The 27,250-nt window shown below is 36.3% G+C and overlaps 2 protein-coding genes and 1 pseudogene across 2 annotated transcripts; 2 read left to right on the top strand and 1 right to left on the bottom strand.

The window, feature by feature from the left end:
• The first annotated feature begins 1,670 nt into the window (after nucleotides 1-1,670).
• LOC105131176 (alcohol dehydrogenase-like) lies at nucleotides 1,671-4,426 on the top strand (annotated as a pseudogene).
• Nucleotides 4,427-7,585: 3,159 nt separating this feature from the next.
• Nucleotides 7,586-9,174, top strand: LOC105131175 (FAD-dependent oxidoreductase family protein). Its single transcript, XM_011034019.1, has 2 exons — nucleotides 7,586-8,581; nucleotides 8,673-9,174. Exons 1-2 carry the CDS (start codon nucleotides 7,705-7,707, stop codon nucleotides 9,050-9,052), a joined length of 1,257 nt encoding a protein of 418 aa, XP_011032321.1. The 5' UTR covers nucleotides 7,586-7,704; the 3' UTR covers nucleotides 9,053-9,174.
• Nucleotides 9,175-17,882: 8,708 nt separating this feature from the next.
• LOC105131330 (uncharacterized) lies at nucleotides 17,883-24,324 on the bottom strand (the record flags this gene model as incomplete). Its single annotated transcript, XM_011034255.1, is given in 5 exon segments — nucleotides 17,883-20,066; nucleotides 20,452-21,245; nucleotides 21,324-22,884; nucleotides 23,338-23,685; nucleotides 24,289-24,324. Coding segments are annotated over 5 exon segments (4,923 nt in total), but the record flags the coding sequence as incomplete, so codon positions are not given.
• Nucleotides 24,325-27,250: the final 2,926 nt, after the last annotated feature.

The following is a 27,250-nucleotide window of genomic DNA, read 5'->3' as shown; positions in this document are numbered from 1 at the left end:
TGTGAGGAAACATTAAAACAATCCACGATATTTTAAAAAAAAAAATACAAAGCAAAATTCTCAACTAACTTAATATAAAAAAAAAATCAACAAAAAATCAACAAAAAAAAGAAACAAATTCATAAAAAAAAATCATGTAGGAAAACAATATAGCAATCCATAAAATCTTAAAAAATAAAATTACAAAACTAAATTCTCAACTAATTCAATATTAAAAAAAAAACAATAAAGATAATTTAATATATATATATATATATAAAAGAACAACAAGATACTATTGTTAGCTGACCTATAGTAAATTAATATGTATTATATAAGTCAACTTGCAGTTAACAAGCCAAAAGATAAAACAAGAATAAACCACAAAACAACAACTGGAAATATAAAACCACAAAGGCTAAAGAGAATCAATCCCCAACATGATAGAGGTTTCAAATTGATTATCAAACTACAAAACCTTTCAATTATACCATCCTCCTATCATTTCTAAAAATCAGTCCCTAGTTGCATCTTACAAGGGAAAGCCAAGTTTTCATACAAATATTTGATGATATCATAGTTAAGAATTTGTTTTTAAGAATATAATTTATACAAATCAAGAGTTCTCATGCGCCTAATGTTTTCTTCGCAAGCTATATGTTTTCTGGTAATATGACGATGTTGCTTCAAATGAACTAATTTGATTACCGATGAAAGTTGACCGGAGTGGAAAGGACTCCAGTTGCTTAAGCAAGTGGTCTCGTGTTTGAGCATCCTTGTGAATGCTGAAAATGTTTTTTTTTTGGGAGAAGTTCCTGTTTTGATGCCCGACGTAACCTCACAGGATTAGTTCTGGGAAAGAGGCTATGGATACCTTGAAGAATTAAAAAACAACCAATTTGATTAGGAGTTACAATGATAGAAAGATTTTTTTATTCATTGCGGAAAGATTAGGATCAGAAGAGTCAAGAGGAAGATGAGTTTTTAAATCCAACTTCACTAGAAACCAATCCTTCTCCTTAAACAGATTGATTATTAATGGCTGCCTGCTGGTAGAGTGGACATTGTGTGTGTGTCTATATATATATATATATAAACAAGCCGTTAACAAACCGCAAGATAAACTAAGAATAAATCACAAAACCACAGCTGGAAATATAAAACCACCATGTCTAAATAGAAATCAATCCCTAATCATGATGGAGGGTTTCAAATTGAATTTCAAACTAGGGAAATCTTCCTATCTAACTATCATTTCTTAAAATCAAGTTCACGAAGTTTAAGGTTGCATATTACTAGGGAAAGCCAAGTTTTTTCACGCCTAGCTTGTAAATTATATCCTTAGTATCAAAAACTATTTGATATCATGGAAAAAAGAAAACTATTATCCATTCAAATAGAGAATTTTCAGTAAAAATTGAAAGTAAAAGGTAGGAAAAATTGAAATGGATGGTCATCCTATATGTATCAAAACATGTTAAATAGAGGACTTAATTGTAGTAGCTCGACCCACAAAAAAACAGAAACAGGGAATCAAGAAACCATGGAGCCGCAGGTCCAATACAGAGGACACAACAAAACAGCAAAGATCGTAGATGGTTTTTCTCTTTAAAATACTTCAAATCAATGTTTGACCATACGCATGACAGACGCACATGCTTCTGCTACTATAAGAACCCACAAAGACAAACCTTTCTCTTCACAACACAAGAAACATAAAACTCGTTCAACACAAGAAACATAAAGTTCGTTCAAGACAAGAAAGAATATGTCAAGCACTGCTGGTCAAGTCATTCGTTGCAAAGGTAACTGAGAAAAGCCACTTTACTTGGTTCCTGTTTTTAACATTTCTCGTTATCTTTTGTCAATTAAATGATGGGATGCGTGTAATCTTCTGTAGCTGCTGTGGCATGGGAAGCTGGAAAGCCATTAGTGATGGAGGAAGGGGAGGTGGCTCCACCACAAGCTATGGAGGTTCGTTTGAAGATCCTCTTCACTTCCCTCTGCCATACTGATGTTTACTTCTGGGAAGCCAAGGTGATTAGCACTCTCTATTATGATTTGCTTTATAATCTGGGTGGTTTCTTCTTGTGTTCTTAGAGATTGATAATATAATTAGCATGGTTAATTTGTCATGTTGCAGGGGCAAACCCCATTGTTCCCTCGCATATTTGGCCACGAAGCAGGAGGGTATGAATTTGATCCATTAGTTCATTACTTTCTCTGCTACTTCGATAAACTCATTTTATGTTGATAGTGAGGAATGGGGGGGACTAATTTGATATTTTCTTTTCTTGTAGGATTGTCGAAAGTGTTGGTGAGGGGGTGACAGACCTGAAACCCGGTGACCACGTGCTTCCTGTCTTCACAGGAGAGTGTAAGGACGGTCTTCACAGGAGAGGGCAAGGAATGCCGACATTGCAAATCTGAGGAGAGTAATATGTGTGATCTTCTGAGGATCAACACTGACAGAGGTGTGATGTTGAATGATGGAAAGTCTAGATTTTCGATTAGAGGGCAGCCCATTTACCACTTTGTTGGTACCTCAACCTTTAGTGAGTACACTGTGGTTCATGTTGGCTGTCTTGCCAAGATCAATCCGGCTGCTCCTCTTGACAAAGTTTGTGTCCTCAGCTGTGGCATTTCTACAGGTTAGGGGCGAAATCCACTTCAATCTTTCTTCTATGGATGAAGAAGTTTTTGCTTTCTTGTGATAAATATTTTTTTTTTTTGACTTGTAGGTCTTGGTGCCACCTTGAACGTTGCTAAACCGAAGAAAGGCTCGACAGTAGCCATTTTTGGACTGGGAGCTGTAGGCCTAGCAGTAAGTTTCTTTTCCAACACAAGATTAGTGAGCAATTTTCCTATTCAGAAAGTGGATGCTGATGCAAAACTTGTTCGTGTTGTTTCTATATCACAGGCTGCTGAAGGGGCTCGAATTTCTGGTGCTTCAAGAATCATTGGTGTTGATTTGAATTCCAGTAGGTTCAATGAAGGTGAGAGGAGCATTTACTGAGATCAGATTGCAATGCATCCACTGCTGAGTTCTCCTAAAAAATTATATATTGACTGATATATATTTAGCACGGTCAAATAGCCTATAACATGAAACTGATAAAAAATTAAGTAGCTTGAGTGTTGATTCTTGGTAATAATGTTCCCCATGAGTCACGTTCTCTCTGTTGTATTTGTAAATGCTTTCTGATGTTCATTCTTGTTCGTTGTCAACAGCCAAGAAATTCGGTGTCACGGAGTTCGTAAACCCAAAAGATTATAAGAAGCCCGTTCAAGAGGTTAGTGAGATAGTGGATATATCATGTTTTGAGAAACAAGCGTACTCTATGGATCTCTCAAGTCTGTTCTAAATTTGATTCCATGTCTTTAGGTGATAGCTGAGATGACCAACGGAGGAGTTGATCGAAGTGTCGAGGGCACTGGAAGCATCAATGCCATGATTTCTGCCTTTGAATGTGTCCATGATGTAATTTCCGATGATTTCATTTCAGTCATTGAATTGAAAGTCAAAAGAGAATCACCGAGTTAACATTCTTGACGTTTTGGTTGCTTTGCAGGGATGGGGGGTTGCTGTACTTGTTGGTGTGCCCACCAAAGATGATTCTTTCAAAACCCATCCAATGAGTTTCCTGAATGAGAAGACTCTGAAGGGTACCTTCTTTGGCAACTACAAACCGCGCTCCGACCTTCCTTCAGTGGTTGAAAAGTACATGAACAAGGTATATCTGAGTTCCCATTAATCTCACTCGCTATGCAGTATACGAATATATTTCTGTATATGTAGTCGAATTATGGTCCCTGTGAAATTTCTTCGGGGAAACTTGAAGGTAAAATTAATTGGTCAAAACATCAAACTAAAATGATCGAAATTGATTACTGGGCATGAAACTTCTTAGCCTTCTTCGCTAGCGCAATGCAAATAGCACTCTGGGGATAGCTCTGGCTGCCACTAGCTAAATGTACCAATGGTTTTGTAAATGTGAGAGCTGGTTCCACCACACTACCAAACACAGGCTCAACACCATAGCTTGGATCTTGAAACTCTTGTGTGAATAAACTAAACAGTAGCTATTCCTTTATTCTGTTTTGATGCATTCCACTGTTAAACTTACTAGCTGTAATGTCACAGGAGCTTGAGCTGGAGAAATTCATCACCCATGAGGTCCCTTTCTCAGAAATCAACAAGGCTTTTGATTACATGCTTAGTGGAGCAGGTCTCAGGTGTATCATCCGCATGGAAGCGTAAAAGAAGACTGGTTTGTCCGTCTGAATGTGAGAAGGAAACAATAAAATCATGTTTGGGATTGTTAAATGTTGAACAAAGTTGGTGATGTTTTAGTTTCTTTCAGTAAATTTCTTCGTTTTGTATATGGCACATTAGCTTCCCAGTTCAGGCATGTACAAATAAATCAAAGCTTCTAGTGTTTTTCTGAATAAAAAAGTTAAAGAATTAAAATTCTTAAATAAAAATAATAAATTGATATTTTGTTATCTTAGTTCAAGGGTCCACTTTTCTATTTTTATAAATATGTTGACTATCAAAATAAAATAAATATTCTTTCACGTCAAGTAAATAAATTCGATATATCTCTTAAAACAGAGAGAAATCGATAAGATAATGAGTAAATTAATTAGACACAGCTTTCTAATTAATTTTTTATTATATAAAGCTCTCTAATCAATTTATTATCATCAAGAAATTTAATATTGAAAGCAATTTTCATTCACTTGGCAATAGCCTTAGAAGTAAAGTATGTAAAATTATTCTAAATAAATGTTTAAAAGTTTTACAATTTAACTTAATTTATTTTTCCATAATAAATCAAGATGAGAATTGCAACAATCAAATTAATTCTTTTTTTTTCCCTTACTCTAGTTACTAACAACAATTATAGATTGAAAGAAACTATAATGCATATATGTTATCTTAAAACAATTCAATAATCTTAAATAACAATCAATAGCTTAATTATGAACAAGAAAAAAAAACTTGAATATGAAAGAATTACAATGATAATATTACTTTCTATAACTTGTTAATGGTAATGGTGTGTATTCCTCATGAATTGAAAGCCAAATATTAGTTTATGGCTATTGGAAAATTGACAAAAACAGAGAAGAAAAGAATATTACAGAGCCATGTTTCAGTTGTGTTCTGCTTTATGTATTCTTTTCCTTGATTGCCAAATTTCTTTTTAATTCTTAGACTAATTAGAAGTTTTTATGCTCATGAATTCCTTCATTCTTTATCTGGTCCTTAAAAGTAATTAAATCTCTTAGAATTTGTGTTGAAAACAAACTTTGTTGTTGTCATAACTTTGCAGTAATTCCAACTCTGCTGCAATTTAAATTTTATTTCTGACTTGTTTCTTGTAATATCCAACTATCATAACTATATCTTTTCATTCATAATATGTTAAAGACTTGATCTATAACTTTTTTAGGTCCTAAGATCCAACATTTTTATATCAAATTCGTAGCCGTAGTGAGATGCTCGACACTATTAGTTTCTTCATCAAATCAAGAGAACCAATCTCGTTTTTCAGATTGCGTCCAGATTTTTATTTTTAAAATGATTTTATCTGACTTAGCATCCTTCATAAAAGTTGTAGTCATGGATGCGTATATGATTTTAGACTTTTGGGTCGTATGATTTTGATGTTTAAAATTTAAGATATTTCTATTTGAATATATAGTATAAAAGCAAAAAAAATTGTTAGAGTAGAATTTCAGCCTGATTTTACAAGTCTTATTAAAAGCCCAACAAATTTATACTTCTAACCATAATACTTGTTCAAAAAACTTGATATATATGCTTTAACAATTTGGTCACTCTCTCTGATGGGGTCAACACTTTTTCTTGTTACTTCTTCTACCTCACTACATTTTTCACCAACCATTAATATTTGTTCATGGATACATAGATTCGATCCAAAACACTTGCAAGAATACCAAATACTATCATCTTTGTGTTTCATCCATCAAACCTAATGTCATAAGCACAAAAGCAGACGCCAAAGTTCTAGCACTTATCATGAATGGTGTTGGCATGGCTAATGCCACAGCCACATCATCTTATTTGTAATGTCAATTGCTTATCACTACACCAAAGGACCCCATCTTGAAGAAGCTGCTAAAAGAATGTGCAGACAAGTACAGTTAGGTTTGTGATGCTCTTCGAGATTCAGTTCAAGATCTGGTGACGGAGTCTTGTGATTATGCTTGTATGCATGTCATGGGTGCCTCAGAGCATCCAAATGCTTGCCATAATGCATTTAGAAGGTACCCTGAATTGGTTTTTCCTTCTGAGCTTGCACATGGAGAAAGGATAGTTTGAAGCATATATGTGATGTGGTTCTGGGAATCACTGATCATCTTGGTTGGTGATTAATATGCATCCACTTTCGAATATACAGGCAATTATTTGCAATAAATCTACCCCGAGTCATTTCTCTCTCTCTTTTTAATGAAAAATCAGAAAAACATGCACATCTCTCAGAGTTTCAAAATATTTTTCCAAACTTAAAACAAATAGAAAATGTGGTTACATTATTTTATTTTTTTATTTAGAAAAAAATTGCAAGAAATCACAAGCCCACTATAGGGCTGAATGGTGTATATCAATTTTAAAATCTTTTTTGTTTTACCATTTTGAATCTATATTTCAAACAAATAATATAAATAAAACTTGTAATATCTCCAAAAACACTGCATCATTTGAGACTAACAACTGGCAGAAACTGAGGATGGTAACACTTTTATTCACAATTTTTTTTTTAAAAAAAAAACCCTTGAAATCGGAGACAAAGTTCTCCTTACTTCTTATTGTCTAACCCAGAGCATGTATATATTATGGCTATGTTGAAGTCCTTTTTCATGCATTATAGTTAAGACTCTTTCTTATGAAACTTTATATATTTGATGCATTAAAAAAATGGTAATGGTGAATATTTGAGATGAGATAATTTCATATTCTTTTAGGTAGATTTTAATCACTATTTTAGAACAAAAAAGACTGAAATAATAAAGATAAAAGATATATATTTTATATAATTTTTATTTTGAAAGTATAGAAATTTATTCTAAAAAACAATACCCTGGAAACATATTTTAGATAAAGTTTAGTCATTATCTTATAATAAAACAGACAGAAATAATAAAAATAGAGAACATATCTTTTTTATTTTGAAAGTATAAAAATTCATTCTAAAAATATCTTGAAAACATATTTTTTTATATTTTTATTTCCACTTATTCAATTAAATATATTTATATTTCACAATCTCTATTTTTTTAATCCTCAAACAGTAATCAATTGAAACAATATTAATTGAAAACATGATAGAAATTCCTCTTCCCAATCTCTTCATTTCGTACCAACACAACATTATTGCATAATTTCTCGTTATCAATTGAATCTATACTTTACCAATTCTATGTGCAGTTATTCTATAAAAATAAGAAGAAGAAACAAAGGCTTCAATATTCAAATCACAAATTATAACAAAAAAAAATGCATCTCATAAATAAAATCCCATCTGCAGAATTTCTGAGATAAGCATGGGCCGAGGCCCAAAATCACCTCAACTGGGTTCAGGTTCAAAAATAATAAAATAAAAAACAAATCATTAGATATTCTTTTGTTATAGTACACGTGTCAGATGTGAAGGAGGCTTCTACATTTCTAACAAAAACAAACGGCAACCAACCATGTTGGCGACATCGCTGCCTTCACCAACAACTGTCACTCTCTCTTCACTCCTTCAAACCTTCAAAAAGACCAAAACAACCCCAGTCCACTGCTCCTCTCCACCACCGCCACCATCATCCATGGACCCGCAACCAAAACGCGTAGCCGTCTGCGGCGGCGGAGTGATCGGGGTTTGCACGGCGTATTTCCTTGCCAAGAAGGGAGCCGCCGTCACGCTAATTGAGAAATCATCCGTAGCATGCGCCGCATCAGGAAAGTCTGGAGGATTCCTCGCCTTAGATTGGTGCGACGGCGGGCCTCTATCTTCTCTTGCCCGTGCCAGCTTCAATCTTCACCGTTCACTTGCTGAAGAACTTAACGGCACTGAATCCTACGGCTACCGTCCACTCACTACCCTAAGCCTCACAGTCACCGAATCAGGGAAACAGAGTCAATCCTCGCGTATTCAAAATTTGCCTTCTTGGGTTGATGGGCCTGCCCGAGACCTTAGGGCCATTGGGTCAACTGAAACAACGGCGCAAGTCCACCCCCAGATGTTCACAAAAACTCTTTTATCAAAAGCGGTGGAGAAATACGGAGTGGAAGTGGTGATAGGGAAAGTGGATGGTGTTGGGGTTGAGGGAGGTCGGGTAGACTCAGTGGTGCTCGAAGGGGGGCGAGTTATTGAGTCAGACTCAGTGGTTTTGGCACTTGGGCCATGGTCTGGGAAGTTTGGGATGCTGAGTTCCTTGTTTAGAGTTTATGGGCTTAGAGCCCATAGTATTGTTTTGGAGCCTAAAGAGCCTGATGCTATAACCCCTCATGCTCTTTTTTTGAGTTATTATCCGGCCCAGGGTGGAAAGCCCATGGACCCTGAAGTGTATCCACGGCCCTCAGGTATTTTTCGTATTCCATTTTAACTTCTTATTTTTTCGGAGGAATAATAAATGATGGCAGTTAGCAGTAAAATAAATTACTTGAATGGTAGGGGAGGTGTACTTGTGCGGAATGTCATCCGAGGTTGAGGTGCCGGAGGATCCTGAGCAGATAGTGAGCGACCCAGAATCATTAGAGGTGCTAAAGAGAGTAGCGAGTACGGTGTCGAGCCATTTGGTGGAAGGAGAGGCACGGTTGAAGGCGGAGCAAGCATGCTTCTTGCCATGCACTGACGATAGTGTTCCTGTAATCGGGGAGATTCCAGAGGTGAAGGGCTGTTATGTTGCCACTGGGCACAACTGTTGGGGTATTTTAAACGGTCCTGCTACTGGGGCTGCAATGGCTGAGCTTATAGTAGATGGGCAGTCCACCATTGTAGATCTTGATCGGTTTAGTCCTGCCAGATTTGTTGGGCGTAGAAGAAAGGGCTAACTGGTATTTTTGTACAGAAAATGTGATGAAAGTGTACGCATCGTTACCAATTAAAGATCTTTGTTTGTTCTGTATGGTGAACATCTTCAAGTAGTCTTCCTTCCACATCTATAACAAGTTGGTGAAAACCCCTCTCCGTGTTTGTCCTTCTTGAGGTGAAGAACAGAAGTGAACTTTTTGCCCAAAGTGTTAAGCAGCCACCTAGTTCCCTGTATTTTAATTTTGCCCATTCATAACAAATTAGATATTAATGCATTTGGAAAAAAAAAAAGTGTTCGAGGATGAAAACAACACTCCATTTGTCTGTGCTCGGCTGCCTGTCAGAAAAATGTTAAGAGAAGGTTTTTCTAGCAATATCATTATATCTAATCACTCTTTTGATTTGAAATTTTTGTTGAGGTTTAAAATTAAATTGTTTTCTAGTTATCTCGACATAATTTGATTGATTAGATTAGATTAGATAGGTTTAAAAATAACTTGATTTATCAATACAAATATATATGAAGATGAAATAGAGAAGAAAGATGAATGACATTGATTAATAAAAACTACTCTGACTGAACCTCTTTTGGTTTAAAATTAATTTACGTTGGAGTTGTTTTAAAGTAATTTAATTGAAAAATAACTTCATTGATTGATAAAAAAAATTTATAAAAAAAATTTGAATAAAAAATTAATTAAAAAAAACCTTTATACCTAACTCTTTATTTAGCTTAGATTTAAAATTTAATTATATAGAAGTTATTCTAATGTAATTTAGGTAACTTTACAAATTCAAAAACAATCCATACAACTATATTTTTATATTTAAAATAATTTTGGTCAAGCTATAGTGAGAGATATAAGAAAAATCATATGAAAAGCAAACACAAGCAGTTGGTTCAACCCTAATTCCCCAGCGGAGTCGCCATTCTGTCGATACACGACGTCGGGCGACGGCTCCACTTCTCTTTTTTGTTTGTTTTGTTTTTAAAACAAAAGGAATTTAATTTTGTTATTTGATTGGGGGAAATAAAGATTTTATTGGAGTCGCCATCTAGTAATTTGAGGGAACTAGAAATCCAAAATTAGACACTGGTCCCAGAGATTCGGATACTGGGTTAGTTATGATTAAGGGAAGGTAGACACCACCCTTAAAACATCCTTTCAGAGAAAGGTTACCTTTACTTGTGTGTTTTTCTTATCTAATTCAAATGCTATTATATTTTGAGCTTATTTGTAAATTTTTAACATATTTAACGTCGGTCCCTAAAAATAGGAGACGCGTTAAAAATGACATCAGTCCCTAAAATTAGGAGACTTTGTCTAAAATGTCGACGTTTATCCCTAAAAAGGAGAGTTACGTCTGATTTACCAAAATAAATAATAATGGACATAATCCATATTTGGTATTTAATTTTTTTTTTGACATCGGTCCTTTTCTGTAAATAAAAGAGACGTGTCGACAAATAATATTTATTTTATAAAATAAAAATTATTTTGATATCATTCACAAATAGATATATCAATTCTTGAAAATTGGGCTTTTGACCTATGAACAGTGATATGATAAAAATGGGTGTTGAACCCGCGTTGTTATTTATTTTTATTTATTTTTGTTTTTTTTCACATGTAAAAATTTACAAGTATTTATATATAAAAATATCATAAAATACCATAAAATATCATAGAAAATTACCTGAGTACCCCTCTATAGGCAAAAGACTGAAATATCCTCGGATTTATCGAAAATTTACGAAAATGCCACTGGACCCGCGGTTACTGTTCACGCGTGGTTACTATTCACACGCGAAATTTTCCGGCAAGTTTCCGGCCAAAAGATAGTCAATTCTGGTAGATCTGAGGATGAGGATTCTGATGGTGGTGGTCTCGTTGGCCGTTGATGGCTGAGGAGGGAGAATCGACGACTTGGAGGTCGATTGGTCGATGTCGGTCGCGGCCTTTTTCCGGCCAAATTAGCCGGTGCAAAAGTGTGAAAATGCCGGGGTTTTACTCAGGTGGAGCCGATGCACGATTCTGTGGCGGTTTCACGGCTTGAGACGGCCGGAAATGGGAGATCGGCGGAGAGAGAGAGAATCGCCGGCGAGAGGAGAGAGAAGCTCTGGGTTTTGATCTGGTGTGGACGAGTGTATGGTACACTCGTGCGTCTGAAGGCTGTGAACCGCGGGATGTCGGATGAACAGATCGTGCGGCTGTGATTCGTTTGATCTCCAAGTTGATCGGACGGTCAGGATGGAATGAGTGGCTATCTGGTGTGCAGCGGTGTACCGAGCGCTCGGTATACCGGCTGACGTGGCGCAACCAGATCAAAGGTCAGATTATTTGAGCGGCTGAGATGAATTGGGGTTTTAATCTAGTGTGGTAAAGCCTATTGTATCCTAAGAAATCAAAGGCTCAGATCTAAATATTATTAGATCTAACGGTTGGGATATTTTTGATATTTTTTTAATTTATTAAAAAAAATTTAATATCTGTGCAGAAAAAGTATACGAAAAATAAATAATACCCAAACAGTAACCCGAAATAGTAAATCCGAATTGAGAATTGAAATTGAGAATAAATTTTTTATGTTTTTCTCTTCCTCGCTGTCTTGAATTCATTGGCTATTTATAGCCAATAAATTCAGACAATAATTCACTGATGAATTGTTAGCAATTCACGGATTCAAACTTCCACCGATTACTATTTGTCTTATTATATATAATAATATTAAATAATAATATAATAATACTAAATAATAATAATAATATTTATATACAGGGGTAAAAATTAAAAATTCAAATCAGTATTATAAAAAGTTTTTCATCCGTTAAAAATTAATTTTAAATTACAAAAAAAACTTTTTTATACGGGTATCAACTCGGTGGACCGGGTTTTTTGACCCAAAAATACCAGTTTTGACAAAAATAGTCCGAAACTCATTTTTTATCGCGGTTGGCATGGTGGGACCCGTATTGACCCGGTGGACTCGGTTTTGACCGAAAATGATAGTTTTGACCCGAAACTCATTTTTCACCCCGGTCGACATGGTGGGACCCGTATTGACCCGGTGGACTCGGTTTTGACCAAAAATGACGGTTTTGACCCGAAACAGCTCGAAACTCATTTTTCACCCCGGTCGACATGGGGGGACCCGTATTGACCCGGGGGACTCGGTTTTGACCAAAAATGACGGTTTTGACCCGAAACAGCTCGAAACTCATTTTTCACCCCGGCCGACATGGTGGGACCTGTATTGACCCGGTGGACTCGGTTTTGACCGAAAATGACAGTTTTGACCCGAAACAGCCCGAAACTCATTTTTCATTGTGGTCGACATGGGGGGACCCGTATTGACTCGATGGACTCGGTTTTAATAGAAAATGACGGTTTTGACCCGAAACGTCCTGAAACTTATTTTTCATCCCGGTCGACATCGTTTAACCCGTATTGACCTGGTGGACTTGGTTTTGACAGAAAATGACGGTTGACTCGAGAAAATATATTTTAAACTCTTTTTTTCTTTTTTTATTTATTATATTTTTTTGTCATGAATAATAAGATAAAATAACATTCCTAAAAAATTTTATTTAATCCAAAATTGGGTTACAACAGTTGCCCCCTCTTTACAATGCTTACGGTGCAAAGACATTAAAAAAATCATTTTCTTTTGACTTTGCATAGGAAGTATTGTAAAGAAAAATGCTGGAGATGTTGAAAAAACACATATATTTTCAGTTGGTCTAATTCTTATGGGCGACCTACCCAAGTGAAAAACATGAAAATGTTTTCAATCTTGATTTAGTGAAATACATGAAAGTGATTTCAATAATGGTTTGGTGAAATACATGAAAGTGATTTCATTGATGGTTTCCTGAAATACATGAAAGTGATTTCAGATTGTTTTACATGAAAGTAATTTTCAGATTGATTTTGTGAAATACATGGAAGTGATTTCATCAATGGTTTTGTGAAATACATGATAGTGATTTCAATAATGGTTTTGGAAAATTCATTTTCTTTTAACTTTTCATAATAAGTTTTGTAAAGAAAAACGATGGAGGTGTTGAAAAACACATATTTTTCTGTTCGTCTAATTCTTATGGGCGACTTGCCCAAGTGAAAAACATGAAAATGTTTTCAATCTTGATTTTTTGTGAAATACTTGAAAGTGATTTCAAGAATGGTTTTCTGAAATACATGAAAGTGATTTCAGATTGATTTTGTGAAATACATGGAAGTGATTTCATCAATGGTTTTGTGAAATACATGAAAGTGATTTCAACAATGGTTTTCTGAAATACATGAAAGTGATTTCAGATTGATTTTATGAAATACATGAAAGTGATTTCATCATTGATTTTCTGAAATACATGAAAGTGATTTCATCATTGATTTCCTGAAATACATGAAAGTGATTTCAGATTGATTTTGTGAAATACATGGAAGTGATTTCATCAATGGTTGTGTGAAATACATGAAAGTGATTTCAGATTGATTTTGTGAAATACATGGAAGTGATTTCATCAATGGTTGTGTGAAATACATGAAAGTGATTTCAATAATGGTTTTCTGAAATACATGAAAGTGATTTCAGATTGATTTTATGAAATACATGAAAGTAATTTCACTATGATTTTCAAAGTTAATGAAAACTTCTAAAGGAAGTCATATTTGTATGACTCAGATCCGATTTGTAAAAATCGATCTCAAAGATGATGAAAGCTTCTCACGAAAGTCTTATATCTACGGTTGAGATCTGATTTGTAAATCAATCTTAGAGATGATGAAAGCTTCTCACGAAAGTCTTATATCTACTGCTGAGATCTGATTTGCAATCGATTTCAGAGATAATGAAAGCTTCTCATTAAAGTCTTATATCTACGGTTGAGATCTGATTTGTAAATCGATCTTAGAGATGATGAAAGCTTCTCATGAAAGTCTTACGTCTATGGTTGAGATTTAATCATCTGTTCAGAGTAATAGTAAGAGTAGAATCCTTATAAATTACACAGTTTTTGGTGACAAACATCATCAACTTCTTGTATTTCAAGCCTTTCAAAGTTCCCAACTCTTGAAGCTTTAATCATGTCTTCCTCTTCTTCCAATGTTAACCCAAATCTTGTTCCTGCAGTAGAGCCTATAGTTTGGCGTACTACTTTTGAAGTGAATGGTCGTCCAGTTACAATAGAAGATACTGTAATGGACAATGAAGATACTGCTGTAGCCGTGGCTAGAGACATGGTCCTTCCCCGTGATGAAACCATGCTGGCAGCTAGGAGCGATATTGAAGCAGTGAATCAGTCACTTGCTCTCAGTATCAGAGCTACTTCATCTCTGGTGAACGTTGCAGAGCGTCTTCATGCTAGAAGACTTGAGCTGAATACTCAGGTTCTTGATCTCCATCATCTGATTGAGAACTTACGGAATAGACTCCGTGATGAAAGACGTCAAAGAAACGACTTGGAGAGGAGGAACCAAGAGCTGAATACACGTGTTGACTTTTGGAAGGACTATGTTAACACACGACACCTCGAGTTTGAGGAAGAGATGGAGAATATGCGTAAACGATTCGAAGAACTTCGAGGCCTGATTAATGATCAAGATGACAATATCCCTGATCGTCCTCGCACTGTTTAATATTTGTACTTTTAAACCTTTTGTCATGAATAAAAAAAAATCCATCTTTCTTGTCTTCATTTATGAATTTTGCTTTCATGAAATTGTCATATTTGATGTGATTAAAATGACTTCATTTCGTCTGAATCTCGTTGGATCCCGTTGGGAATTTTGTTTCAAGAAATATCTACAAGACAAATATGCAATGTTTGTGAAGTTAGATGATATGAGATGCATCTTACCTTTTTTGAAATATAGATCCCCCATTCATCTTGTCTGGCGATCTTGAATGTTAGCAAGCTCTTTTGATTCACGCGTCTTTCAAATCTACTCAAGCTGACCCATGTTGTTGAGTTCTCTAAGATAAACTTTGTTTGAGTTTCTCAATAGTCACTACCTCTTTCTCCATTGGATACTTTATTGAGAGCATTAGCTTCTCCCTGGCCTGACATCGTGTTGTTGAGGATTCTTTAACCAATTCACATGGTCAATATATGAGGATTATCCCACTTCACCTGGGATTTCCATATCCGAAGATGTATCAGTTATCATATTGTCTAACTGATCATCTTACGAGAAGCAAAAATCTCATTTCATAGAAACTGCATAATCATGCTATTTCAATCCCACTCTGGAAGAAATCTACAGTTTTATCATGTGTATCTCTCACTAGGGAAGCAAATTTCTTTATGCCATTAGGAATCTAGTGACTGCTGCTCTGCCTCTGGAAGATTTCTTGTGATTGCTTCTCTACCCTTGGAAGAAGTAACTGTCTCTTTTCATTTCCTTATTTGCTCTTGTTGTCGTTAGAATCTCTGATTTTCTAACACTGCCTCTTGGTGTCTCATATATCTGTCTTCTTCACATAGAAAACCATTTTTTTTCAAAAATGATTTTTCAAAAGATCTCTTTTGTTTTTGAAAACTGAAACTCTCAATGTTTGTTTATAACAATGTTCAAGCAACTCTAAGGATTTGTAGTAAATCTCTCAATAAAAGTAATCTCAAATAAAGGTAAGTGATGAGATGACCTTCTGCTTTGGTTTTCAATGTGTTCAAGCAATCTTGAATGTATTTTGAGGGAAAAGGAACAATTGCCCTTTATTTTTAGAAGCAGTCCTTTTATCAGCATGAATAATAATGAGTAATTATTTGCTATATCATGACTCTTTATGAAAAAGTCTCTTATATTTTGGGAACGCTGTTTATTAATTCAGGTTGCTTCCTTGATTAGAAAGGACTTTAAAGGCATGTAATGTATTTATGGCTCAAGGCTGTAAAAGAAAGAGGATTTCATAAGCTCAAAGAAAGTGTTTAAGGGTTTGAAAACTATAGATCACTGTTATCTTATCTTCATCTCTTTTTTTATATTGACAACAAAATGATACTAAATATTCCCAATTAGGAATTTTTTCTATTTTTTGGGAATTCTCTCAATTATTTGGAATTGTTTTTTTTTTGAATTCCTTGTTGTCAAACTCATAAGCTCACAGGTCTTCAAGATGATTTCCATGATCATTTCTTTCATTTTGCCCCCAGTGTAGGGTGTGATCTTAGTTAAGGTTCTTATGAAAAAAAAAACTTTAAATAGACTCGGCTCAAATTGGGACTGCAAAGGATAATTTTAAAAGAAAGTGAAAGGAATATCAAAGATGGCCTTTCTTCATTTCAAGCAAGATCGGTTAAAACCAATAAACTTTGTCCACATCCAGCGTAATGTTTTGGATTTATAAGATACCATGTTTTGCAAGTCCATGACAAGCTAATGTACTACCAACCATTATTCATGCTGATAAAATGTAAGTCCAAGACAGAATTTAAGTGATAGTTGTTCCAATTGCGTGTTCTTGACTTGTATGGTCATCTCTTTCAAGAGAATTGCTTTGAACATTATCCTAAACAAATCATTGATTTATTTCATTGAAATCATAAACAAAATCAATTCTTTTAAAACCTCATTTAAGAAGAATGGGTTCTCTTGTAAAAAAAACATTTGAAAGATCAGATTGTTGAGCCATTGAGATCATGCATGGGCTTTTTGGTGAGGTATATGCAAAGAGAATTTCCTGGCCAAAACTTCATTTCATTTAATTTTAATTGGATGAAATACATCATACATAATACTTTTTCACAGAATCAGAGTTCACGGGCCTAGGTAAATCATCTCCATCCATCCTAGTTAACAACAGAGCCCCTCCGGAGAAAGCTTTCTTCACTACATATGGGCCTTCATAGTTTGGTGCCCACTTGCTTCGGTCTTCACTTGGTAGTGGTAAGATTTTTTTGAGTACAAGATCCCCTTCTTTGAATTCTCTTGGTCGGACTTTCCGGTCATATGCTTTGGCCATCCTTCTTTGGTATAGCTGGTGATGACAAATTGCGGCCAACCTTCTCTCACTTATCATGTTTAGCTGCTCATATCTCACTTTAGCCCATTCAGCTTCTTCTAGTTCAGATTCTATTAGTACTCTCAAAGATGGAATTTCTACTTCCAAAGGCATCACCGCCTCCATCCCAAATACTAGTGAATAAGGTGTAGCTCCAGTAGATGTTCTTACTGCTGTGCGATATGCATGTAGAGCAAAGGGAAGCATCTCATGCCAATCCTTGTAATTAACTACCATCTTCTGGATAATCTTCTTGATATTTTTGTTTGCAGCTTCGACAGCACCATTCATCTTTGGTCTATAGGGAGATGAGTTTGAATGTTTAATTTTCCACTTCATGCACAATTCTGTGATCATTTTTCCATTAAAATTCTGGGCATTATCGGTCACTATCTTCTCAGGTGAACCATATCGACAGATCAAATCTTTCTCAATAAAACTCTTGACCACCTTTTGAGTTACATGGGCATAAGAGCTGGCCTCCACCCACTTTGTGAAGTAATCAATGGCTACTAAGATAAATTGATGCTTATTGCTGGCTTTTGGGTTGATTGGCCCAATCACATCTATTCCCCACATTGCAAATGGCCATGGTGATGTCATATTAAATAGAGGAGCTGGAGGTGCATTTATCTTATCACTATACACTTGACATTTATGACATTTCCTGACATAATCGATGCAATCTTTCTCCATGGTCATCCAGAAATACCCCGATCGTTGTAATTGTCTAGCCATCATATGCCCACTTGCATGAGTTGCACAAATTCCTTCATGAATTTCTTGCAATGCTACCTTAGCTTCGATTTCATCTAGACATCTCAGTAAAGTCCCATTGAATGACCGTTTGTATAGAATTTCTCCATCCAGGTAAAATTCTAGAGCTAACCTTCTCAAGGTCTTCATATCTGCTTTGGATGCCCCCAAGGGATACTCTTGATATTGGATAAACTGCTTGATGTCATAAAACCATGGGTTCCCATCTATTTCTCCTTCAACTGAACAACAATGAGCTGGAAAATTTCTAATCTCAATGCAGATTGGTTGTACTCTTACTCCGTAATCAGTTTTGGTCATAGAAGCTAAAGTTGCCAAAGCATCAGCAAACTGGTTTTTGTCTCTTCCCATGTGGGAAAAATCTATCTCATCAAAGCCCTCAGTCAGTTTCGAGAGATATTGTTGATATGGTATCAATTTTTCCTCCTTGGTCTGCCATTCGCCTTTCACTTGACAGATTATTAACATTGAATCCCCATAGACATCAAGCTTCTTTATTTTCATCTCCAAAGCAGCTTCTAATCCAAGGATACAAGCCTCATATTCAGCAGTATTGTTAGTGCATTCAAATTATAGTTTGACTGAGACGGGATATTGCTTCTTGTCAGGTGAGATTATCACAGCGCCTGCTCCATTACCAGAAACATTCACTGCCCCATCAAAATACATGATCCACCAATCATTCTTTTCTTTGTCCTCTTCTACTATCAACACATCCTCATCCGGGAAGTCAAATTTCAAAGGCTCATAGTCATTGATAGCATTATCTGCTAGATGATCAGCAATTACACTTCCTTTTACAGATTTTCTTGTCTTGTATACAATGTCATACTCAGCCAACATCACTTGCCATCTTGCTATTCGGCTTGACAAGTAGGGTTTCTCAAAGATATATTTAAGAGGATCCATTTTTGAGATCAACCAGGTGGTATAATACAACATATATTGTCGAAGACGCTTCGTACTCCATACAAGAGCACAACATAGCTTCTCAGTCACAGTATATCTGGATTCACAATCTGTAAACTTCTTACTCAGATAATAGATAGCTTGCTCCTTTCTTCCAGACTCATCATGTTGTCCCAACACACAGCCCATTGCTACCTCAGTTACTGTCAAATACAAGATCAAAGGTCTTCCAGGCACAGGGGGCACGAGTAAAGGTGGATTCTGTAAGTATTGCTTTATTTTATCAAAAGCCTCTTGACAATCTTTGTCCCATATACCAGGGTTCTTTTTCCGAAGTAATCGAAAAATTGGCTCACATGTTGTTGTTAACTGAGATATGAATCGAGCAATGTAATTCAAACGTCCTAAGAAACCTCTTACTTCTTTCTCAGTCTTAGGAACTGTCATAGCCTGAATTGCTTTCACTTTATCAGGATCGACCTCTATTCCTTTATTGCTTATCACAAATCCTAGCAACTTTCCAGACTTTACCCCAAACGAGCATTTTGAAGGATTCAGCTTCAACTGATACTTTCTTAGTCTTTCAAACAATTTTCTTAGAACCTGAACATGATCTTCTTCATTCTTAGACTTGGCAATCATATCATCCACATACACTTCAATCTCTTTATGCATCATATCATGGAAAAGTGTCACCATTGCCCTTTGATACGTGGCTCCAGCATTCTTCAACCCGAATGGCATCACTTTGTAGCAGAATGTTCCCCATGGTGTGACAAAAGTGGTCTTCTCTTTATCCTCTTCAGCCATTTTAATCTGGTTATAACCGGAAAATCCATCCATAAAGGAGTAAGTTGAACTCCTAGCAGCATTGTCTACCAAGACATCTATGTGAGGCAAAGGAAAATCATCCTTCGGACTGGCTTTGTTTAGATCCCTGAAATCTACACATACTCTGATTTTATTATCCTTTTTTGGTACCACCACTATATTAGATACCCATTGAGGGTATTTAATAACTTCTAGAAAACCGGCATCCCACTGCTTCTCTATCTCTGCCTTGACTTTGAGCACAATATCTGGGCGAGTTCTTCTTAATTTCTGCTTAACAGGTTTACATCCTTCTATCAAAGGTAATCTGTGTACTACAATATCAATGTCTAAACCAGGCATATCTGTATAAGACCAGGCAAACACATCGATATACTCTTGTAGTAATGAGGTTAAACTGCATCTTTCTTCTGTAGTGATCAGAGTTCCAATCTTTAACTCTCTTTTATCTTGCTCGGTGCCTACATTTATCACCTCTAGTTCTTCCTTTGCAGGTTTCCAAGCATGCTCTGACTGTTCTACCCGTCTAGCAAACTCTTCATCCCATTCCTCTTCATCCATTGCAATCTCATCCTTATCAAAGTTTGGCCATTCATTTTCAATGCAATATGTTTGTGGATTTATGGAGGATTCACTTTCAGAATTCCTGAAAGCGGAAGGTGTTTTTTAGTGTGAATGCATATCTTGTAGCCGAAAAAAATAAAAGGAATTCAACAAATACTGATGAAAATGCTTGATCTCAATATTTTTTAAAGGTTGACTCAACAATTATGAAAAGACCTTATGTTGTCATCTTGAACCAAGATTTCCAACTAGGTATAAAAACACAAAGCAAAGTACAATGCAAAGCACATAAAAGCAAATATAAGTAGACACTTAATCATTACTTCTTAAAAACAATTGGGGCTTCTTCAATCTCCCAATTCTGGAATACTTCTTCAACTGAAAGCTTTCGCACAAAAGCGTTGGTTGGAGCTTCTTCTAGAGCATGGACAGTTAACTGTGGTAACAATTCATCTTCTTTTATTATTATTGGCTCATCATCACAGTTCCAGCCTTTCTCTTCACCTTCTTCTACATTGTTGATATCCATGACAGCAAGTTTCTGCCCCAAGACTTCCATCATGTTTTCAGGTTTCATCACATATGCTGACTTTGGAAAAGAAACATGGATAGGTGGGATTGCAATGTCTTCTTCTTCTGGCTTTCTTCCTTCTATTCTGGCCAACCTTCTCTCTCGCTTTATCCTAGCAGCTCTCTTATGATCATCTTTCTTAGGCTTGAAGCCAAGCCCAAACCTCTGATCAACGGCCTTAATTTTCATCATGTTGACTCTTTTATGATTTCCAGCAATTAGATCATTCTGGAATGGCAGCCCATGTTTTAAAAAGCATTTAGCTATCATTCTAGCAGTACTAGAAATAGCTGGTCTTCTTAACACAGTATTCTCCGGTACCCATTCGGTGTTCACAATCTCGAAGGCATGGAGATCTCCATCTTTGCAATCTTCTGCTTCAATATAAGGGACCGCCACATTCCTTATCATGGACAAGGTTTCTTCTGCCTTAACTTTCACTAAAGTTCCATTGATGATGTACTTCAGGCATTGGTGTAGAGATGATGTCACAGCCCCAGAGGCATGTATCCATGGCCTTCCTAATAACATGCTATAGGAAGGATGGATATCCATCACTTGTAGGGTTATCAAAAACATTTGAGGCCCTATAAACAATTCAATATCAATGGTCCCTATCACCTGTCTAGGGGAACCATCATATGCTCTAGCCGTCATAGTACTTGGCCTCATATAAGTAGCATCAATTGGCATCTCATCTAGCATATACCTTGGTAACACATTCAAAGCTGAACCATTATCCACAAGCACTTTGCCGATCAGACAGTCCTTATATTTCACAGTGATATACAAGAGCTTGTTATGCCCAGTCCCTTCCGGGTCTAGCTCATCTTCAGTGAAATATAAGTAATTGGAGGCTTGAATTCTTCCCACCAAATGCTCCATTGTATCCTGAGTAATATCCTGTGGCACATATGCTTCATTCAACACCTTTTGCAACGCTTTACGGTGTAACTCAGAACTCAAGATAAGTGACATTAAAGAGATTCTAGCAGGAGTTTTCTTCAACTGATCTACTATACTATACTCACTATGCTTCATCAACTTTAGAAATTCATTAGACTCCTCTTCACTTATGGGTTTGTTCACTTCCATATCTTTAAAAGCCTCAACTGTTTCTTTTCCTTTAGCTTTCCTCTGCCTCTCTAATTCTTCTGGTGTAAAACAACGACCACTTCGAGTTAAACCACCGATTTCTGTATGGAAGACAGGAGTAGGATTTTTAACGTTGAAAGCATACCCATAATTGTAAGGCATTGTGCCATAACTTCCATTATTGGTACATACAGGCTTGATTAGGATTAGTTTTGGCGGACCACCCACAGTTGGTTGGAGTCTACAAACCTCTCTTTTTTTCTCCTGGCTGCCTATCATTCCCACTTCACTGCTTTCTTCTTCACTTTCTATCCGTATCATGCCGAAAATCAACATCCTTTTCACTCTTTGGTGAAATTCTTCGCAATCATCAATGTGATGTCCCACCTTGGCATGAAACTTACAGTAATTATTTTCATTCATTACTGGTTCAAACTCGGATAAATATCCAGACTGTACCATCATACCGTACAGTTTTTCCATGGAAACCTTCAAAGTTCTTTCCTTCTTACCCTCTACTCCGATAACATTCACCCCTCCACTGCTTGTAGCATGATTGGGTAAAGGGTTGGAATTCACATTCGGTGCATCATCAAAAGTTATCCATCCAGCTTTTATCAATTGAAGGAGCTTGTTTTTGAATGCATTACAGCTTTCAATGTTATGCCCAGCAATGCCAGCATGATATTCACATGTCATATCAGGCTTATACCAATTTGGGTATGGAGGTTGTAGTGGGGTTAAAGGAACAGGGGCCACTTGCCCAATACTCAACAACTTCGAATACATTTCTCCCAAGGGAAGTGGTAATGGTGGCAATCGTTCTTGGGTTCTTTGAAAATTCCTTCTTGTAGGATTACCAATCTGGTTACTTTGTTGGTCATTTGGTTGGTTTTGCTGGTTGGTAGGGAAATGTTTAGTGAAGCTTACACTTGTAACTTGTTGGGTAGGTCTTTGGAAGTTATAGTGATGGTAATTTTTCTTCTTACCCTTGTCCCCTCCTTCCATATTGTTCACCTCAGACTCCTTCTTTTTCCCGATAAAACCTTTCTTCTCAGTAGGCTCTAACATTCTCCCTATTCTTATTGCTTGTTCTATCCTCTCAGCAATAGTTACAGCATCATAAAAATGCTGAGCTGAACTACCCACTAGGTGTTCAAAGTAGGGAGATTTAAAAGTGTTGGTAAACAGAGTGACCATTTCTTTTTCTAACAAAGAGGGTTGCACATGAGATGCTTTTTCACGCCATCTCAAAGCGTATTCTCTTACAGTCTCTTTGGTGCCCTTCTCCATGACTAACAAGCTTGACCTGTCCGGGGCTACCTCCATGTTGAATTTGTATTGCTCCACAAAAGCTTTGACCAAATCTTTCCACTTTCTGATCTTAGTATTATCTAGTCTTGTATACCAACTTAGTGCTGATCCAGAAAGACTGTCTTGAAAGAAATGGATAAGAAGTTTCTCATCATTCACCACTTCTGCCATCTTATTACAATAAGATTTAAGATGAGTGACTGGGCATTCAGTTCCCGTATATTTGATAAATTCCGGTACCCTAAATTCTTTAGGTACAGCTACATTTGGGACTAAACACATCTCTGCAGCATGAACAGGATCATATAAGTCGGCCCCTTCGACTGCTCTCAATCTTTCTTCTAGAGCGGTCAATTTGTCATAATCAACAGGTTTAGAGTATCTCATCTTATGTGAGTCATCAGTTGTCAAGTTTATGATCGGCACTTGTGCTGGTGGAACATTGACAGTGAACTGCTGTTCAGATGAAGAAGGATTTGCCCCTAGATTTTGAGAAGTGAACACGAAAGGAGCTACTGGAGTAGATATAGATGGAGTTGCAACCGTTGGCTGAGTAGAGGTATCTTCTCCAGACTTGGATACTAGGGCCTGCTCGAGTAGACTTGTAAGTCTTGCGATATCATTTTTCATGCTCTCCAACTCCCTTTGATAATGAGCCTCTAGATGTGCTTTTTCTTCGTTCTCCATTATCTTTCTTCGAAGTCGAGTGTAATGAATTTTATGGTCTTTTGGGGGACCTATATTTCAACCTGGATGAATGCCATAAAAATGAATGAAATGCACAAATGGATGCAAAATGCTATATGGATGATGTATGCCTGTTATTTGTTTTAGGTTTTCCTTTAACTTATGATGAGGAATAGACCAGATCAGATTCTCTTAAAAAAAGTTCTCACTGAGGACTCCAAACCTACAGGAACTTGAACTGATTGAGGGAAGAAATTTATTGTCTTAATTTTGATCTGGTCAAAAATTCCTCAATAAATTTGGTTTTTTTTTTTTCATCTCACACTTCCTATAAGGATCGGTGGAGATATAATGAGAATATGGAATGTATATGAAAATATATGTTAATGCATTGACAATTTATTTGTGTCTTATATCCTACTTGATAGGATTTAACTCATAAGGTTTGGCTTAGTTTATTCTATCCTTAAAGAAATTATTTGGTTCTTAAATTGCCCGAATTACTTGTGAAGTAACTGGCCTCTTAACCTTATGCAACATGAGTATGGGAGAAAATTCCACAATACCCGTTACATAGGGTGAGTTACAATCCAAGCGAAAGTCCAAATGAGCATCAGTGGACATAAGTCACACTTGCCACTTGAATCTTTCTTTTCTAATCTTAAAAAGGACGAAGCTCGGGTCCAGAGCTTTTATGGGTTCATCGTGAAGTGTGTGAATACACAAATAAATATCATGCATGCATATGACAATATGAAAAATTGAAAAGAATTACAGTAATAAATAATATAAATAAAATAAATGTCAAAAATAAATAGCATATAAGAAAAAGTATATGAAAAGCAAACACAAGTAGTAGGTTCAACCCTAAGTCCCCAGTGGAGTCGCCATTCTGTCGATACACGACGTCGGGCGACGGCTCCACTCCTTTTTTTTTGTTTTTTTTTAAACAAAAGGAATTTAGTTTTTATTTGATTGGGAGAAATAAAGATTTTATTGGAGTCGCCATCTAGTAATTTGAGGGAACTAGAAATCCAAAATTAGACACTGGTCCCAGAGATTCGGGTACTGGGTTAGTTATGATTAAGGGAAGGTAGACACCACCCTTAAAACATCCTTTCAGAGAAAGGTTACCTTTAACTTGTGTGTTTTTCTTATTTTTGATTCAAATGCTATTATATTTTTGAGCATATTTGTAAAATTTTTAACATGGTTAACGTCGGTCCCTAAAAATAGGAGACGCGTTAAAAATGACATCAGTCCCTAAAATTAGGAGACTTTGTCTAAAATATCGACGTTTATCCCTAAAAAGGAGAGTTACGTCTAATTTACCAAATAAATAATAATGGACATAATCCATATTTGGTATTTAATTTTTTTGACATCGGTCCTTTTCTATAAATAAAAGAGACGTGTCGAGAAAATTTATTTTATAAAATAAAAATTATTTTGATATCATTCACAAATAGATATATCAATTCTTGAAAATTGGGTTTTTGACCTATGAACAGTGATATGATAAAATGGGTGTTAAACCCGCGTTGTTATTTATTTTGGTTTTCTTTTGTTTTTTTTTTTTTATGCAAGAATTTACAAGTATTTATATATAAAAATATCAAAAAATACAATAAAATATCATAAAAATTACCTGAGCACCCCTGTATAGGCAAAAAACTGAAATACCCTCGGACTTATCGAAAATTTACGAAAATGCCACTGGACCCGCGGTTACTGTTCACACGCGGGTACTGTTCATGGGCGAAATTTTCCGGCGAGTTTCCGGCAAAAGATAGTCGATTCTGGTAGATCTGAGGACGAGAATTCTGATGGTGGTGGTCTCGTTGTCCGTTGATGGCTGAGGAGGGAGAATCGACGACTTGAAGGTCGATTGGTCGATGTCGGTCGCGGCCTTTTTCCGGCCACATTAGCCGGTGAAAAAGTGTGAAAAGGCCGGGGTTCTGCTCAGGGGGAGGCGATGCACAATTCTGCGGTGGTTTCACGGCTTGAGACGGCCGGAAATGGGAGATCCGTGGAGAGAGAGAGAATCGCCGGCGAGAGGAGAGAGAAGCTCTGGTTTTGATCTGGTGTGGACGAGTGTATGGTGCACTCCTGCGTCTGAAGGCTGTGAACCTCTGGATCTTGGATGAACAGATCTTGCGGCTGTGATTCGTTTGATCTCCAAGTTGATCGGACGGTCAGGATTTAATGGGCTAAGATCGGGTGTGGCGCGGTGTACCGAGTGCTCGGTATACCTGCTGACGTGGCGCAACCAGATCGAAGGGCAGATTATTTGAGCGGCTGAGATTGATTTGGGTTTTAATCTGGTGTGGTAAAGCCTATTGTATCCTAAGAAATCAAAGACTCAGATCTAAACACTATTAGATCTAACGGTTGGGATATTTTTGGTATTTTTTTATTTATTAAAAAAAATTTAATATCTTACTAGGGTGCAGAAAAATATAAGAAAAATGAATAGTACTCAAACAGTAACCCAAATAGTAATACGAATTTGAAAATTGAGAATGCAGAATTAATTTTTTAATCTTTTCTCCTCCCCTCCCCTGCTGTCTTGAATTCATTGGCTATTTATAGCCAATGAATTCAGACAATAATTCACGGATGAATTGTTAGCAATTCACGGATTCAAACTTCCACCGATTACTATTTGTCTTATTATATATAATAATATTAAATATTAAATAATAATACTAAATAATAATAATAATATTTATTTACAGGGGTAAAAATTAAAAATTCAAATCAGTATTATAAAAAGTTTTTTCATCCGCTAAAAATTAATTTTAAATTATAAAAAAAACTTTTTTATACGGGTATCAACTCGGTGGACCGGGTTTTTTGACCCAAAAATACCAGTTTTGACAAAAATAGTCCGAAACTCATTTTTTATCGCGGTTGGCATGGTGGGACCCGTATTGACCCGGTGGACTCGGTTTTGACCGAAAATGATAGTTTTGACCCGAAACAGCCCGAAACTCATTTTTCACCCCGGTCGACATGGTGGGACCCGTATTGACCCGGTGGACTCGGTTTTGACCGAAAATGACGATTTTGACCCGAAACAGCTCGAAACTCATTTTTCATTGTGGTCGACATGGTGGGACCCGTATTGACCCGACGGACTCGGTTTTGATAGAAAATGACGGTTTTGACCCGAAACGTCCTGAAACTCATTTTTCATCCCGGTCGACATCGTTTAACCCGTATTGACCTGGTGGACTCGGTTTTGACAGAAAATGACGGTTGACTCGAGAAAATATATTTTAAACTCTTTTTTTTTTATTTATTATATTTTTTGTCATGAATAATAAGATAAAATAACATTCCTAAAAAATTTTAGTGAATCCAAAATTGGGTTACAACAAACTCAACCGAGTTTAATATTTTTTTCTCTTAAATTCATACTCAACCTAAAAAAGCAGGGCCAAAAAAAGCTGAGACTCATAAG

This window comes from Populus euphratica, unplaced genomic scaffold (genome assembly GCF_000495115.2).
Source record: "Populus euphratica unplaced genomic scaffold, PopEup_1.0 scaffold103.1, whole genome shotgun sequence".
In the NCBI taxonomy this organism is placed as follows: domain Eukaryota; kingdom Viridiplantae; phylum Streptophyta; class Magnoliopsida; order Malpighiales; family Salicaceae; genus Populus; species Populus euphratica.
Note: the sequence above shows the minus strand (reverse complement) of the source record. Positions and strands in the feature narration are given on the sequence as shown.